Here is a 13404-nt window from a genome sequence, read left to right as displayed (position 1 = left end):
CCCCGCCCCCCCCCCCCGCCGCAGCGACAGGCCGGATGCAGCTCCTACCCTGCAGCCCTGAGCGTCACAAAAGGCCCGAGCTGGAGCTGCGCCCCCTGTACCCCCTCCACAACTGACCCGAACTTGCGGATGAACTTGGTGAAGAGGTTCTTCAGCTTCGTGCGGAAGTGACGCCTCATGTCGTCCGACAGGGCCCCCACGGCCTCCAGCTGCCGGGACAGGGGTCATCAGGCCTGCCCCCCACAGCCCCTGGCCCCCATTAACCCTGCCCCACAGCATCTGCCATCCCATCCCATCCCATCCCATCCCTCCCTGCCTTCCTCTCCAGCCCTGCCACCACCCTGACCACAGGCCCCCTCCCTCCCCAGACAGAGCTGATCCCCAGCGCCCCCACCCAGGACTCTTCCCTGAGACCCGGCCCCACTGCTGCCCCCCAGGTAGGTTGTGCACCAAGCTGGGGCAGCTCAGCTGCTGGGCTGGGAAGGGAGCCCTGTCCCCCACCGTGGGAGCCCCTTTGGCCAGGGCTGGGGTGGCAGGAAGGACATGCACCCCCCCAGGTGGACTCACTATGGTGGGGACATGTGTGGTCAGCAGCTTGACGTCCACGAGCAGCAGCGCGGCTTTGAGGAAGCCGAGCGCGGCCTTGACCACGTCGCGGGTGCGGGAGCCCAGGAGCAGGCAGACGCTCTGCAGCAGCTGACCCGTCTCACCCGGGCCCAGGTGCTCTGTGGGGCAGGCATGGCTCAGCTCTGCGCCCACCCTGGGGACCACGCTGGCAGAGGGGCTCTGGCCCCAACAGGGGCCAGGACAAGCTCTCCCCAGCAAGAGATCCCCCAGATGGGCCCACATTGCACCCCCAAACCTCCCTGCTCCCCCCACCACAGCACCATGGGGCTGCAGAGCCCTTTCTGCATCCTCAAGGGGCTCAGCCCCAGGCCTCTCCAACCCGAGGGTCCCATGCCCACGGCCAGCTGCCCTGCAGTGTACAGCCCCCCCACACCCCAGCCTTACCTTTGAACTCGAAGAGGAGGCGGGTGAGCGCCAGCAGCGTGCAGCTGATCATGGCGACGGAGCCCGTGAGCCCCGCGTAGGCGAGGAGCAGGAACCGCTGCATGGCCTCTGTGGGGTGGCAGCCAGGTCAGCGAGGGGCTTGGCCCCCCCCACCCCAGGAGGGCATGTGGGGGGAACTCAGCACCAGGGACTGTAGAGAGTCCGTGGCCCAACACGGGGGGGCTTCAGGGTGCTGGGGGGGCACTGCGCAGGCCAGGAGGGGTGGGTCTCACCTTGCGGGGCAGGACCGAAGCGCAGGAAGGCTTCGCCCATCTCCACTAGCAGTGCAAAGGCGTTCTTGCGGGCGCCCACCGACACTTCCTTGGTGCACAGGATCACCTGGGAGACCGACACCCTCAGCGCCCAGCACAGATCCACCCTTTGCCCCCCAGGCTGGGCCAGGCCTCCGCCACAGCTGGGGGCAGCTCCCCACGGAGGAGCCACAGCCAGACTAGGCATCGGGCTCCAGCACCAGAGACTCGACCAGCCCCAGCCAGAACCTGATCCAAGAACTGCTCCTCAGCCCTGCTCCCCCTCACCTCTGGGACCAGAGCCGTGATGAAGGCTTCGTCCTCGGCTGTCAGCTGCTTCACAATGTGGAACAGGCACTTGAGCCGTGGCTGGGGATGGAGATGGAGATAGGGACAGTGCCATGATGTCAAGCCCAGGCCCTGCTCCCCACACCCAGCCACGTGCCCTATGTGCCCCCAAGGTCACGCCCCAGGGACCCTGGCCACCCAGCACGTGCCTCCCCTGCGCCCCACCCAGCCTTGTACCCTCTTGGCGGGGGATGCAGCGCTCTTGAGGGAGTCCAGCAGGACCGTCTTCAGCTCCCCCAGGTTGCTGCGGACGAAGGCCTGGCAGGGGCCATGGGGTGCTGCGCACACCTCCTCCAGCACCCGGTACGCCTTCTTCTGCACCCCGTGCTCCTTGGTCTGCAGAGGCAGCGCCCGGATGGGCTTGGTTAGGGGCCTCGTGTCCGCCCCGTCCCTCCCCCAGCACACGGAGAGGTCCCAGCCCCTGCTGAGCTGGGGAGGGCCGCATGGGCCGTGCGTGCCCCGCACCTTCCCTCCAGGAAGCAGCAGCTCCGAGCACCCAGGGATCCTGCCTCCACCCCAGCCGACCTGTGGTGGAGACCCTGGAGACACAAACCTGTCCAGCCCAGGGCCTCCTGCCCCGACCCTGGAGCGCCCCAGCCCCTCTCTTCCCGAGCCACCCCAGGGTGGAATCTCTCGCCCCATGACTCACCTGCAGGGAGGGCTGGATGGTGTGGTACAGGGCGTCCAGAGTCGGCTCGTCGGCATAGGGTGCCATGGCCACGATCAGGTCCAGGATGGACAGCCTGCGCGGGGAAGGGGCGAGTCCGGGGCTGGCCTGGGCACTGCTCCCCAGCTCCATTCCCTCCAGTGAACAGCCATGGGGAATAGGGGGTGCCTGGAGCCAGCTTGGGGAGGGGGGCAGGACCTGGGGGCTCTAGGCAGTGGCAGCCACCTGCCTAGGTAGGCAGTGGTGAGCGCAGCCCTCGTGGGGGTGCCGGATCCCCCAGGGAGGCAGCACCTGGGGCTCACTGGGAGGGAGCAGGCATTACCTGGTGAACTCGGAGCTGTCGGGGCTGCTCAGCTTCTCGCTGGCTTTCTGCAGGAACCCGCACACCATCTGCAGAACAAGGGCCAGGTCAGGGCCAGTAACTGGTCAGCTCCAGTAGCAGCTCTTCCGGATGCCCCGAGCCCCCTGCTGCACCTGGTCCGGCCCCTCTGGGCTCGAGCATGGAGGGGCTCCTGGGTCTTAGCTCAGTCCCTTTGGGTCTCTTGCTCCAGCACCTTCAGGCCGTGTTGCATCCACACCCCCCTCCTCATGGCTCTGCCCGGCTCCCACAGCAATCCCAGCCCAGGGCTGTGCGGATCCTGTGGCACCAGGTCCTTCCCTCTCTACCCACAAAGGCACTGACAGGCCGCCCCGCGCTGCCCCTCACCTGCTGCTCGGTGACAGTGAGGTAGGCGCGGACAGTGTCCAGCACGGCACGCCGATGTGCCGAGTTGCGCCCGTCGTCGCCGGGCTGGCTGTACACGTTGAACAGGATGGGCAGGAAGTTCTTGGCGAAGCGGCCGACCTCGGTCCGCTCAGCATCTGGGAGGCAGAGACCGGTGGGGCCGTGAGGGTCTGTGCTGGGCCCAGGGCCTTGGCACCTGCCCGTGTTCCCCCTCCAGGGCTTGCAGGGTGACCCCTGTGCGTGCCAGGCCTGCCCTTTGAGGCAGGGGGCCTGCCCAGGGGTAGGACTGGGAGGACTCAGCATTACACAATGGGCCTGGCAGCTAAGCCCTGTCTCAGCCTCACCACCCCCAGCTTCCCCTGCCCTGGGGCATGACACCAGGTCCCCGGCCATGTTGGCCTGAACCACCCACCCCTTACTCACCCGTCTGGCAGCCCTTGGTGATGAGAGTGCGCAGGGCCTGGCACACGGGGAGGCGCAGGTCGGGGCGCTCGCTGAGGGCCGTGCCCAGGGTGCGCGCCAGCCCCTTGAAGGAGCTCACCACGTCCGTGGGCCACCGGCAGAACCCAGGCAGCAGCGACCACACCTGGAAGGTGAACAGAGACTGACCCTGGAGAAGGGGCCGAACTCTGGGTGCTGGAGCCAGGCAGGGTAAAGGGCCCATCAGGTCTAAGGGGTTTGTTTGGGCTGGTTTGGACAGGACCGATCCTGCCTAAGGACAGGGCTGGACAAGATGTGATGAGAAGAAAAATGGAGACTGAGGGGGACTTAATAGCAGCCTTCACCTCCCTGCAGGGGGGCTGCAAAGAGGACGGAGCTGGACTGGTCTCAGTGGGGGCAGACGACAGGACAAGGAGCAATGGGCTCCAGCTGCAGCAAGGGAAGTTGAGGTTGAGTTTTTCCCAATACCCACTCAGGAGGAGGGTGGTGAAGCACTGGACCAGGCTCCCCAGATAAGTGGTGCAGTCTCCATCCTCAGAGCTGTTTAAGACCTGGCTAGACAAAGCCTTGCCTGGGATGCTGTAGTTGGGGCTGGTCCTGCTTGGAGCAGGGGTCCGACCAGATGTGACCTCCTGAGCTCCCTTCCACCCTCACTGTCTGTGACTCTGTGACACCCACAGGTGCCCACCAGCCTCACGGCCCTGGGACTTTACGAAATAAAGTCCTACCAGCAGGTATTAGACACGGCAAACAGTGGTGGGAGGCTGTGCAGAGAGCCCCCAACCTCCCAGTGCTGGAAGCTACAACGAGACGAGCCTGGCCCGGCCCATCCTCCCCTGCAGCACCCGGTGATCCGACTCCACTGTGGTGAAAGGCAGGACACCGGGCTGGACTGAGCCGCGACGGGTCTCACGTTCGGACCCTGGCACCCACCCCCACATCCCCCCCTCCACGGCTACCTGCACCAGGGCCGCAGCAGCTGTGCCCGAGCCTGGCACAGGCCCTGCGCCCGGGACCCTGGGGCACCTGTTGGCCTCACCAGGGAGCCACAGCTCACCTGCCCCTGCAGCGTGTCATAGATCTTGGACTCCAGCGTCTTCCCGTCCTGAGCCAGCTCCACAGCTGCAGTGGAGAGAACGAGCTGTGAGCCTGGTGGGAGCGGACCCCCCAGGGGGGCAGCAGGCAGAGCTGTGGCATGGAGGGAGGCAGCTGGGCCCTAGACAGCAAAGGCCTGGACTGGGGAGACAGACTGGGCAGCACTGGCTGGACAAGCTGGACACAGGGGCCAAGCATGCTCAGCCTGTGGGGGGCAGGGCCAGCAGGACCCCTCTGCCCCCCCTACCCCAATGGCACCGGCCTCACTGCCTGGCGCTGCCTGCTTCACACAGGGGCAGGGACCCCTGCACAGCCACAGACGCAGGGGACCCCGGAGCTCTCCCCCCGCCCACCCCTTACCTCTGCCCTTCAGAGCGGCTGCCAGGGGCAGGAAGTGGCTGGTGAAGAAGCCGAGCCGGGCGCCGCGGATGTGGTCCCGGAGCACGGGCAGGAGCCAGCTGCGCGGGAAGTCCAGCATCTCCCTGGCAGGAGGGCGCAGGTCAGCCGGGCTGGGCCCAGGCGAGCCAGGGCTGGCGCCACGAGGCCCCGCAGGTGCCAGCCCCTCGCCACTGTGGGCAGGAGCTGCTTCCCCTCCCACCCCGAGGCTCTTCTTGGCCACAGCTGCCTGGGGGAAAGGGCTTCATCCACCCGAGCCAGGAGCCTCGGCCTCCCCCCACACCCTCCTACTGCCCCTTCCTGGCAGAGCTCCCACCAGGCCCAGCCCCCACGGCGCGGCCATACTCACTCCCGGCCATCAATGCCCAGGGGCACAGCCTCCAGCACCACCTCGGGGCCCATGGTGCCCACAGCGGCCCCCACCGTCTCATCCAGCTCAGTGGTGTAGGGGAAGTGCGGGGACAGGCGCAGGTCGCACAGGGACTGCAGGCACTGGGGGGGGAAGTGTGAAGGCATGGTCATGGGGCCCCCCCCAACAACTCTCCAGTCCTCTCTTGTCTGCACGTGGATGTGGCCAACGCGTGGCAGAGACCGCAGCCCAGCCTGGTGCCCTCTGCTGCCAGACGCAGCCCCCAGCCTGTGACAGCCGCTGGATTCCCACCCTGGGAGCCCTCAGGGCAGCTTTGGACCGCCCAGGCCCGTGTGTGAGCACAGGGCCCTGTGCAGAGAGCACCATCACTGCTGTGCTCTATGCAAGGCACCTGTGAGGCCCAGAAGCAATCCCACGCACCGGTGCAGGCTGGGGACTGAATGGCCACGCGGCAGCTCTGCAGAAAAGGGCCTGGGGATGCCATGGACAATAAGCTGAATATGAACCCGTTGGCAAAAGGCCTGGCACAGTCATCACATGGGTATGTTGCAGACTGAGCTAAGGGAGCAGGGGAGGGTCCCAGACTGCTTGGGCTGGGGGACCAAAGAAAGCGGGGAACTACATTTTTTAAATGAAATCTTCATGATTTCCCAAGGAAGAAGCAACTCTGACCACCTGAAACCTGAGATCCTGTTCCTACCTTTCTTTCAAAGTAACTTGCATCGTCACAGAACCTCACAAGAGGTGTGGTGAGAGACTCCTTGCCAGCTAAGAACGGTCTGACCAGAGGAGTTTTCCACCTATTGACTCCTCTGTGAAAAGCTAGGAAATATGAACTTTCATTTCTACCTTGGAGAACTTTTACAATCTTTTCTTCAATGCCTGATGAAAGGTGTTTGTGCCCGAAAGCTTGCAATTAAAGAATTTTTTTTTGAAAAAAAAAAAAAAAAAAAAAAAATCAATAAATGCTGTCTTCAGAGAATGACTTGTTCTTACTCACCCCTCCCTTGAACCTGTACGGAAAATCCTCAAACAATTGCCACCCATACTAGACAGAGACCCTATTCTTAAAGAGATCTTCCCAGAGCCACCCATCCTAGCCTTCAAACAAGCACCGAACCTCGCCAACCTCATCACCAGAAGCAAGCTTCCTCAAGCCCAGAACACACCAAAAGGATCCAGACCGTGCCAGGACAAGAAATGCAAAACCTGCCAACACATCTCCACCACCCCCACGATTACTACACCCCACAACAGAGCCATCAGCATCCCAGGATCTTACAGCTGCACCTCCAGGAATGTAGTATACCTCATCCCATGCACCAAATGCCCTGATGGAAGATATGTAGGAGAGACCAGACAACAACTGCGCACCAGAATGAATGCACACCGGAAATCCATCAAAGACAGGAATACCCAATGACCGGTGGGGGCACATTTCTCACAAGAAAACCACTCTCTCTCCAATCTCTCAGTCCTGATCCTCAAGGGAAACTCACACAACACCTCCCAGAGACGAGCCTATGAACTCCACTTCATCAACCTCCTGTATACTAGAGATCAGGGACTAAACATAGACGCTGGGTTTCTGACACATTATAATCTGCCTGGCAAGTGACTCCCCAGCCCAGCCCCTGGCTTCTTCACTTGTCATCCCATCCAGGAAGAGCACGCACCGACTGCTGAAACCTCCTTAGCCTGACAAAGGGTTTTTGAACTCGAAAGCTTGCTTAATAACTATTATCCAACTATTTGGGTTGGTCTAATAAAAGATATCAGATTCACCCAAGGAACCTTGTCTGCCTTATTCTCACTCAGGCAGGCAAGGTTTTCTGAGTAGATGTGACTACTTTTAACAGACCAACTGTTCTTACTCTAGCATCTGTGACTTCAGTGCCACGGCCTAAAGTCTTATAACAACTAAATCTGGTAATAAGCCAGCAGTGTGCCCTTATTGCCACGAAGGCGACCAGCATCCCGGGCTGCATGGGTAGGAGCGGTGCCAGCAGATGGAGGGCAGTGATTCTTCCCCTCTATTCAGCACTGGGGAGGACACATCTGGAGTCCTGTGTCCAGCTGTGGCCCCCACTACAGAAAGGATGTGGACACGTTGGAGAGAGTCCAGCGGAGGGCAGTGAAAATGGTTCAGGGGCTGGGGGACAGGACTGGTGAGGAGAGGCTGAGGGAACTGGGCTGATTGAGTCTGCAGAAGAGAAGAGTGAGGGGGATTGAATAGCAGCCTTCACCTCCCTGCAGGGGGGCTGCAAAGAGGATGGAGCTGGTCTCTTCTCAGTGAAGGCAGATGGCAGGACAAGGAGCAATGGGCTCCAGCTGCAGCAAGGGAAGTTGAGGGTGGATACTAGAAAGATTTTTGTCACAAGGAGGGTGGTGAAGCACTGGAACAGGTTACACACAGAAGTGGGGGACTCTCCATCTTTGGAGGCGTTTAAGACCCAACTAGGCAAAGCCTTGTCTGGGATGCTGTAGCTGGGGCTGGTCCTGCTCCGAGCGGAGGGTTGGACTAGATGTGACCTCCCGAGGTCCCTTCAACTCTCGTGTCTTATGATTCTTAACAGGGACAGTCTCCCTGCCCCCGCCCCTCACCTTCCTCATGACGGGGTGTCCTTGCTTCCCACATGCCTCGAAGAAGGCCCGCAGCACCTGCAGCACGGGTGCCCATGCCGCGTGGAACCGGTACGTCAGCCCCTCCTCCACCGCCCTGCATGGACAGGAGGCAGGGGGCTCAGCGCAGCCCCCAGCAGGGCAAGGAGCAGGGGGGAGGATGTCAGAAGCACCAGCAGAACAGAGGGGGGCTTGTTCCAGCTGTGAGAGCTTGGATGTGAAGAACACGGGTGGGTGCAGAGCACCCGAGGGTCCCCCCCGAGACGGCCCCAGCCCTAGCCCTCTCCCTGTACCTGAACATCTTGCAGAGAGAGGCGGCGGGGCCAGAGGCGGAGGTGGAAACAGGCCCCAAGTCGGTCACGTGGGGGGCCACGCACTCACTCAGCAGCACCTGCAGGAGCCAGAGGAAGCCAGTCAGATGGGACCCATGGGACTGTCCCTACCCCACTCTGGTCCCTACCTCCCTCACACCCCGAGCCTGCCCCTAAAGGCCCTCCCCCTCGAGACAGCCCCACCGCCGCCACCCTCCCAGGCCTGCTCCCTCGCCCCGGGGCTGCCCTGATCCACTGCCCCATCCTGCTCGGCTCCCAGCCCTCCATGAAGGAAGGAACAGCTTGGAGGCCTCAGTGTGCAATGCACCACCAGCCCAGAGCCCTGGGGGCAGATGCCCTAGCCTGGCCCTGGGCTCCCAGACATGCCCACGACCCCCATATCCTGGGGCAGGTACCTTGAGGGTCTGTGCAGTGGCTGACAGCACCTGGGGGTGTGGCGACAGGAGGCAGGTCATGGCAGCCGCGAAGAGCCGGGGCAGGTGCCCCCAGCACAGCTCCTTCTGCAGCCTGCAACACAGGTGGGGCTAGCAGAGCCCCTGCACACCCCCTGCCCCCCAACGCAGCCGCTCCCATCAGCCTGGCACCAGCCATCCCCTCCCCTGGCTGCTTCCAGGCTGGACTGGACCAGAACAGCAAGAGCTGCTGCACCAGGCCAAGCTGAGACCCCAGAGCCTCCAGCCGGGCCAGTGCTAGGCTCCCAGGCAGAGAGCGAGTAGAGGGACCCCTGCCTCCAGCCCCCAGCCCAGCAGGTCAAGAGATCGCACCCAACCAGGTTGATGTGGGCCCTCTCCATGACGGCCAGCCAAGCCAGCATGGGCTGCAGGTCGCTCTCGCTGGGCACGTAGTCGTACAGCGCCTGCGGGCAGGGCAGAGGGGGTGAGCAGGGCCTAGCCACGGCCCCTCTCCCCTGGTCCCCCAGCTCCAGCAACCCCCTCCCCACCACGCTCACCGTGATGATCTGGGCGTTGAGCTCAGCAGGGAGGCAGGCAGGGCTGGGCTGGGCGCTGAAGAGGCCGTGGAAGGCCTGCATGGCGCACGCCGTCACCAGCTGCAAGAGACATGGCATCAGGGGTGCAGGGAGGTGTCGGCACCAGGCAGGGCCCGCAGGCTCCTAAGCCATGTGCATGTCCCCCCCACTCGCACCCCAGCACTGGGCTGACCCCCAGCAGAGCCCTGTGGCTGGAGATGGGGGGGTCCAGCTATGTCCCAGGTGGTGCCTGGGGCTCCTTGCACATTGCAGCCCGCTGCCAGCCCCGACCTGGGCTCGGCCACAGAGCGCGGGGACGAGAGGGGGGCCAGGGCCCTGCTCTCAGGGCACGAGCTTGGGAGCGGTGTGCTGGTAATAGCCAGTATCTGCCCCCCACCACAGGCAGGGCCTCACCACGTGGCCGAGGGTCATGACGCGGAGCAGGGTCTCGCAGCAGGTCTTTGTGGCGGCCGCGGGCAGGCAGGGCAGCAGGTCACGCAGCAGCGTCAGCACGTGCAGGGTGGTCGTGGCCTCCTTGGTGCCTGGGGGGTTGAGCAGGTGCTGAACGTGCATGGCCCCGAGCAGCAGCCCTGGGGCTGCAGCCCAGAGCTGGGCCTGCCCCTCCTTCCCCGCAGAGCTCAGCACAGATGCTGGGCTGGGCTCAGCTTCCAGCCTCAGACTGGCCACTGCCCTCAGCAGCCCCAAATGCCTCCCAGCCACATGTCCTGCTGCAGGCTCCTGGCCCCGGCCCAACTCCCCTGAGCCCCTGCCCTGGAGCCACGCGCCCCCCACAGCCCTGTTGTCTCCACCAACCCCGTTACCCCCACCCTTTGCCCCCCCACACAGGCCCATGATCCAACCGGTTACCCCTCCCCAGCCCCCATAAACCCCTCCCCACCTCCCAGAGCCCCGCACCTCCGGCCTTCTCAATCTCCTGCACGCAGAACTTGGCCGTGGAGCGTGCAGCCGGGTGGTGCTCGGGGGCTGCATCCCCAAACAGGCACTCGCTGCCCTTGAGCACGGAGCAGATGCCATGCTGCGCTGCCTTCCGCACCTGTGGGGGGAGCAGGTGAGGAGCCCGCCTGAAGCCAGGCACCGGTGCTAGGGAGCCCAGGCTTAGCGCTCCCAGGGCATCACAGGCACCAGACCCAGCAGGGAGGCTCCAGGAGGGGCTGTGGGGCACCAATGACTCACCTTGGGCTTGGCGTGGACCGTGAAGCTGAGCAGGCCGTGGTAGACCTGCAGCGTGACGGGGTAGCTCCAGGCCGCCAGGTCCTGCTTCCGCAGCAGCGTGGCCAGGCAGGAGACGACCTGTTGGGGACACGCAGAAGGGCGCTGGCATGGGGCCCATGGAGCCAGCAGGCAGCACCCCTGACCCTCACCCCAGCCACCTACACGGGCACCCTCCCACCCCACCAGGCATCTGCCAGGGCACCAACACGGTCAGCACCTGGCGTCCCCCAGTGCCAACAGTCTGCACCTTGTGCTAGCAGCGCCTGGGGGGCTGACACCCCTCCCTGCAGGCTCAGGACACAAGGGCCCACAGCACCCAGCGCTTTGCTGGCTCAGCAGGGAGCCCTGGGGCAGCCAGGCCCTAGAAAGGGGCTGTGGGGTCCCAGGGCAGCGCCCACTGCCCCCGGAGACACTCACCCAGCGCAAGGCAGAGGTGGAGCTGCTGCCGGCCTGCGAGGCCAGGATGCTCATGAAGGCTTTTGAGGTATCGGAGAACTTCTTCCTCAGCACGGGTGCCGGGACCCTGTGGTGGAGATGGGGGCATCAGCACGGCCATGGGGGAGGAATGCGGGCATGGAAATGGGCAGTGCTCCAAGCCATCTGCTCCCCCAGCCCCAAAACCCTCCCACTGCTGCATCTGCCCCTGAGGACACGCACACAGCACTGCCCTACAAGGCCCAGGACGGCTCTGCCCCTGGGCAGCCGAGACAGCCCGTGTGCAGGGCAGATGGAGGCACTCACCGCTTCAGCACCAGGTTGAGCAGGTAGGCGACCGCAGCCAGCGACTCCGCGGACTCCACAGCCTCCATCGTGGTCATCTAGAGAAAGGACGCGGGTGAGCCAGGCCTCCCGGGCACAGCCCAGCCTCCAGACAGGCCAAGCCGGGAGCAGGGGGATCTGCCGCTGGCCAAAGCCCCCAGAGCCCTGCAATGACCCTGAGCCAGCTGGGTGCTGCCTGCCAAGGCGGTTGGGGGCACTGGGAGCTGCTCCCTGACGCCCTGCGCCAGGAGGAGAAAGCAGCCCTCACCCGCGGCTGCAGCTGCCTTGGTCCCAGCAGTGCCTGCCGGGCCCTGTGACCGAGGCACCCGGGAACAGGGGACACTGCCAGGATGCAGCCAAGCTCCAAGCCCACGGGGCAGCCCAGAGCCCCCCAGGCAAGGCCTGTCCATGGGAGGGGCTACAAGAGGGGGCACCGCAGCCCTGGCCTAGCACCGATACAGGGCACCTACCAGGACATGGGCTCGGGGGACCCCAGGCACTTAGAATCATAGAAATGAGGGTGTGAAGGGACCTCAGGGGGTCACATCTAGTCCAGCCCCCTGCTCCAAGCAGGACCAGCCCCAACTCCGTCATCCCAGCCAGGGCTTTGTGTACCTGGGTTGTGAAAACTCCCAACCACCTCTCGGGGTAACCCATTCCAGTGTTTTACTACCCTCCTCGTGACAAAAGTCTTCCTGATATTTAACCTCAACTTCCCTTGCTGCAACTGGAGCCCATTGCTCTGCAGCCCCTTGCTGCAGCTGGAGTCCTGCCACCTGCCCCCACTGAGACCAGCCCAGCTCCATCCTCTTTGCAGCCCCCCTGCAGGGAGGTGAAGGCTGCTATTCAATCCCCCTCGGTCTTCTCTTCTGCAGACCAAATCAGCCCAGGTCCCTCAGCCTCTCCTCACCAGTCCGGTCCCTCACCACCAAGGACACACTGCTGACTCCTGTTCAGCTTCTTGTCCCCTGTCCCCCCAGGCCCTTTTCTCCAGACGGCCCATCCCCCGCAGCCTGCACCGGTGCAGGGGATCGCTCCCTCCTCAGTGCAGCACTTTGCACTTGTCCTTGCTGAACCTCATGAGGTTTCTTTTGGCCCGGTCCTCCAGTGTGTCCAGGTCACTCCGAATCCTAGCCCTGCCCTCCTGTGTATCTGCTACATCCCCAGCTTGGTGGCATCTGCAGACTTGCTGAGGGTGCACTGCATCCCATCTTCCAGGTCGTTGAAGAAGACATTGAAGAAAATCAGCCGCAGGACCGACCCCGGGGCACTCCACTGGATACCGGCTGCCAACTAGACATCGAGCCATCGATCACTACCTGCCAAGCCCGATGCTCCAGCCAGTTTTCTGTCCACCTTGCAGTCTAGTCATCCAGCCCGTACTTCCTTAGCTCACCTGCGACAATACTGTGGCAGACCGTATCAAAAGCCTTGCTAAAATCTAGGTACACCACATCCCCCGGGCTGCCCACATCCACAGAGCCAGCCACCCCCTCGTAGAAGGCATCAGGTTGGTCCAGCATGACTTGCCCCGGTGAATCCACCACGACTCTTCCTGATCACCTTCTTCTCCCCCAAGTGCTTAGCAACGGATGCCCTGAGGATCCGCTCTGTGATTTCTCTGGGGACTGAGGTGAGGCTGCCCGGTCTGTAGTCCTTTTTCCTTTTCTTAGATACGGGCACTAGCTTTGCCTTTTTTCTAGTCATCCGGGACCTCTCCTGATCACCATGCGTTTTCAAAGATGATGGCCCGTGGCTCTGCAGTCTCATCAGTCAACTCCCTCAGCACCCTCGGTGCATCCCATCCGGCCCCGTGGACTTGCGCACGTCCAGCTTTCCCAACCCGGTCTCTCACCGCTGCGGGCTGCTCCCCCCTCCCCACGCGGCACGGCGCGGCGCGGCCCTGGCCGGTCAGACCCAGGTGACAAAGCGCTTCGGCCTCCTCGGTCACCAGGCTGCCTCCTCCCCCTCCTGCTACCCACTCCTCGCAGAAACCCCTCGCCCGGTCTGAGCAGCTCCGTGCGGCCGAGCTGGGCGGGGGGCACGGCCGGGCACTCACCAGCGCAGCGAAGTACTCGGTCTCGGTCTCGCTCCCGCCCTGCGCGCGGATCACCTCCGTCACGGCCGCCAGCACGGCGCACACCTGCGG

At 63.7% G+C, this 13404-nt stretch overlaps 1 protein-coding gene across 1 annotated transcript in view; it reads right to left on the bottom strand.

Annotated features, from left to right (window-relative positions):
- Positions 1-13398, bottom strand: part of RRP12 (ribosomal RNA processing 12 homolog) — a 15897-nt gene extending 2499 nt beyond the window's left edge. The window contains 24 exon segments of the mRNA XM_025215624.1: positions 49-209; positions 568-725; positions 1012-1119; positions 1284-1389; positions 1590-1670; positions 1827-1985; positions 2299-2392; positions 2639-2706; positions 3023-3177; positions 3464-3626; positions 4539-4603; positions 4937-5058; positions 5322-5464; positions 7947-8061; positions 8258-8355; positions 8692-8803; positions 9061-9152; positions 9246-9344; positions 9678-9805; positions 10179-10317; positions 10458-10574; positions 10914-11019; positions 11238-11314; positions 13315-13398. Of these exon segments, the coding sequence (XP_025071409.1) occupies positions 49-209; positions 568-725; positions 1012-1119; positions 1284-1389; positions 1590-1670; positions 1827-1985; positions 2299-2392; positions 2639-2706; positions 3023-3177; positions 3464-3626; positions 4539-4603; positions 4937-5058; positions 5322-5464; positions 7947-8061; positions 8258-8355; positions 8692-8803; positions 9061-9152; positions 9246-9344; positions 9678-9805; positions 10179-10317; positions 10458-10574; positions 10914-11019; positions 11238-11314 (2666 nt within the window). The 5' untranslated portion in view covers positions 13315-13398.
- Positions 13399-13404: the final 6 nt, after the last annotated feature.

This window comes from Alligator sinensis, unplaced genomic scaffold, assembly GCF_000455745.1.
Source record: "Alligator sinensis unplaced genomic scaffold, ASM45574v1 scaffold859_1, whole genome shotgun sequence".
Classification (NCBI taxonomy): domain Eukaryota; kingdom Metazoa; phylum Chordata; order Crocodylia; family Alligatoridae; genus Alligator; species Alligator sinensis.
Note: the sequence above shows the minus strand (reverse complement) of the source record. Positions and strands in the feature narration are given on the sequence as shown.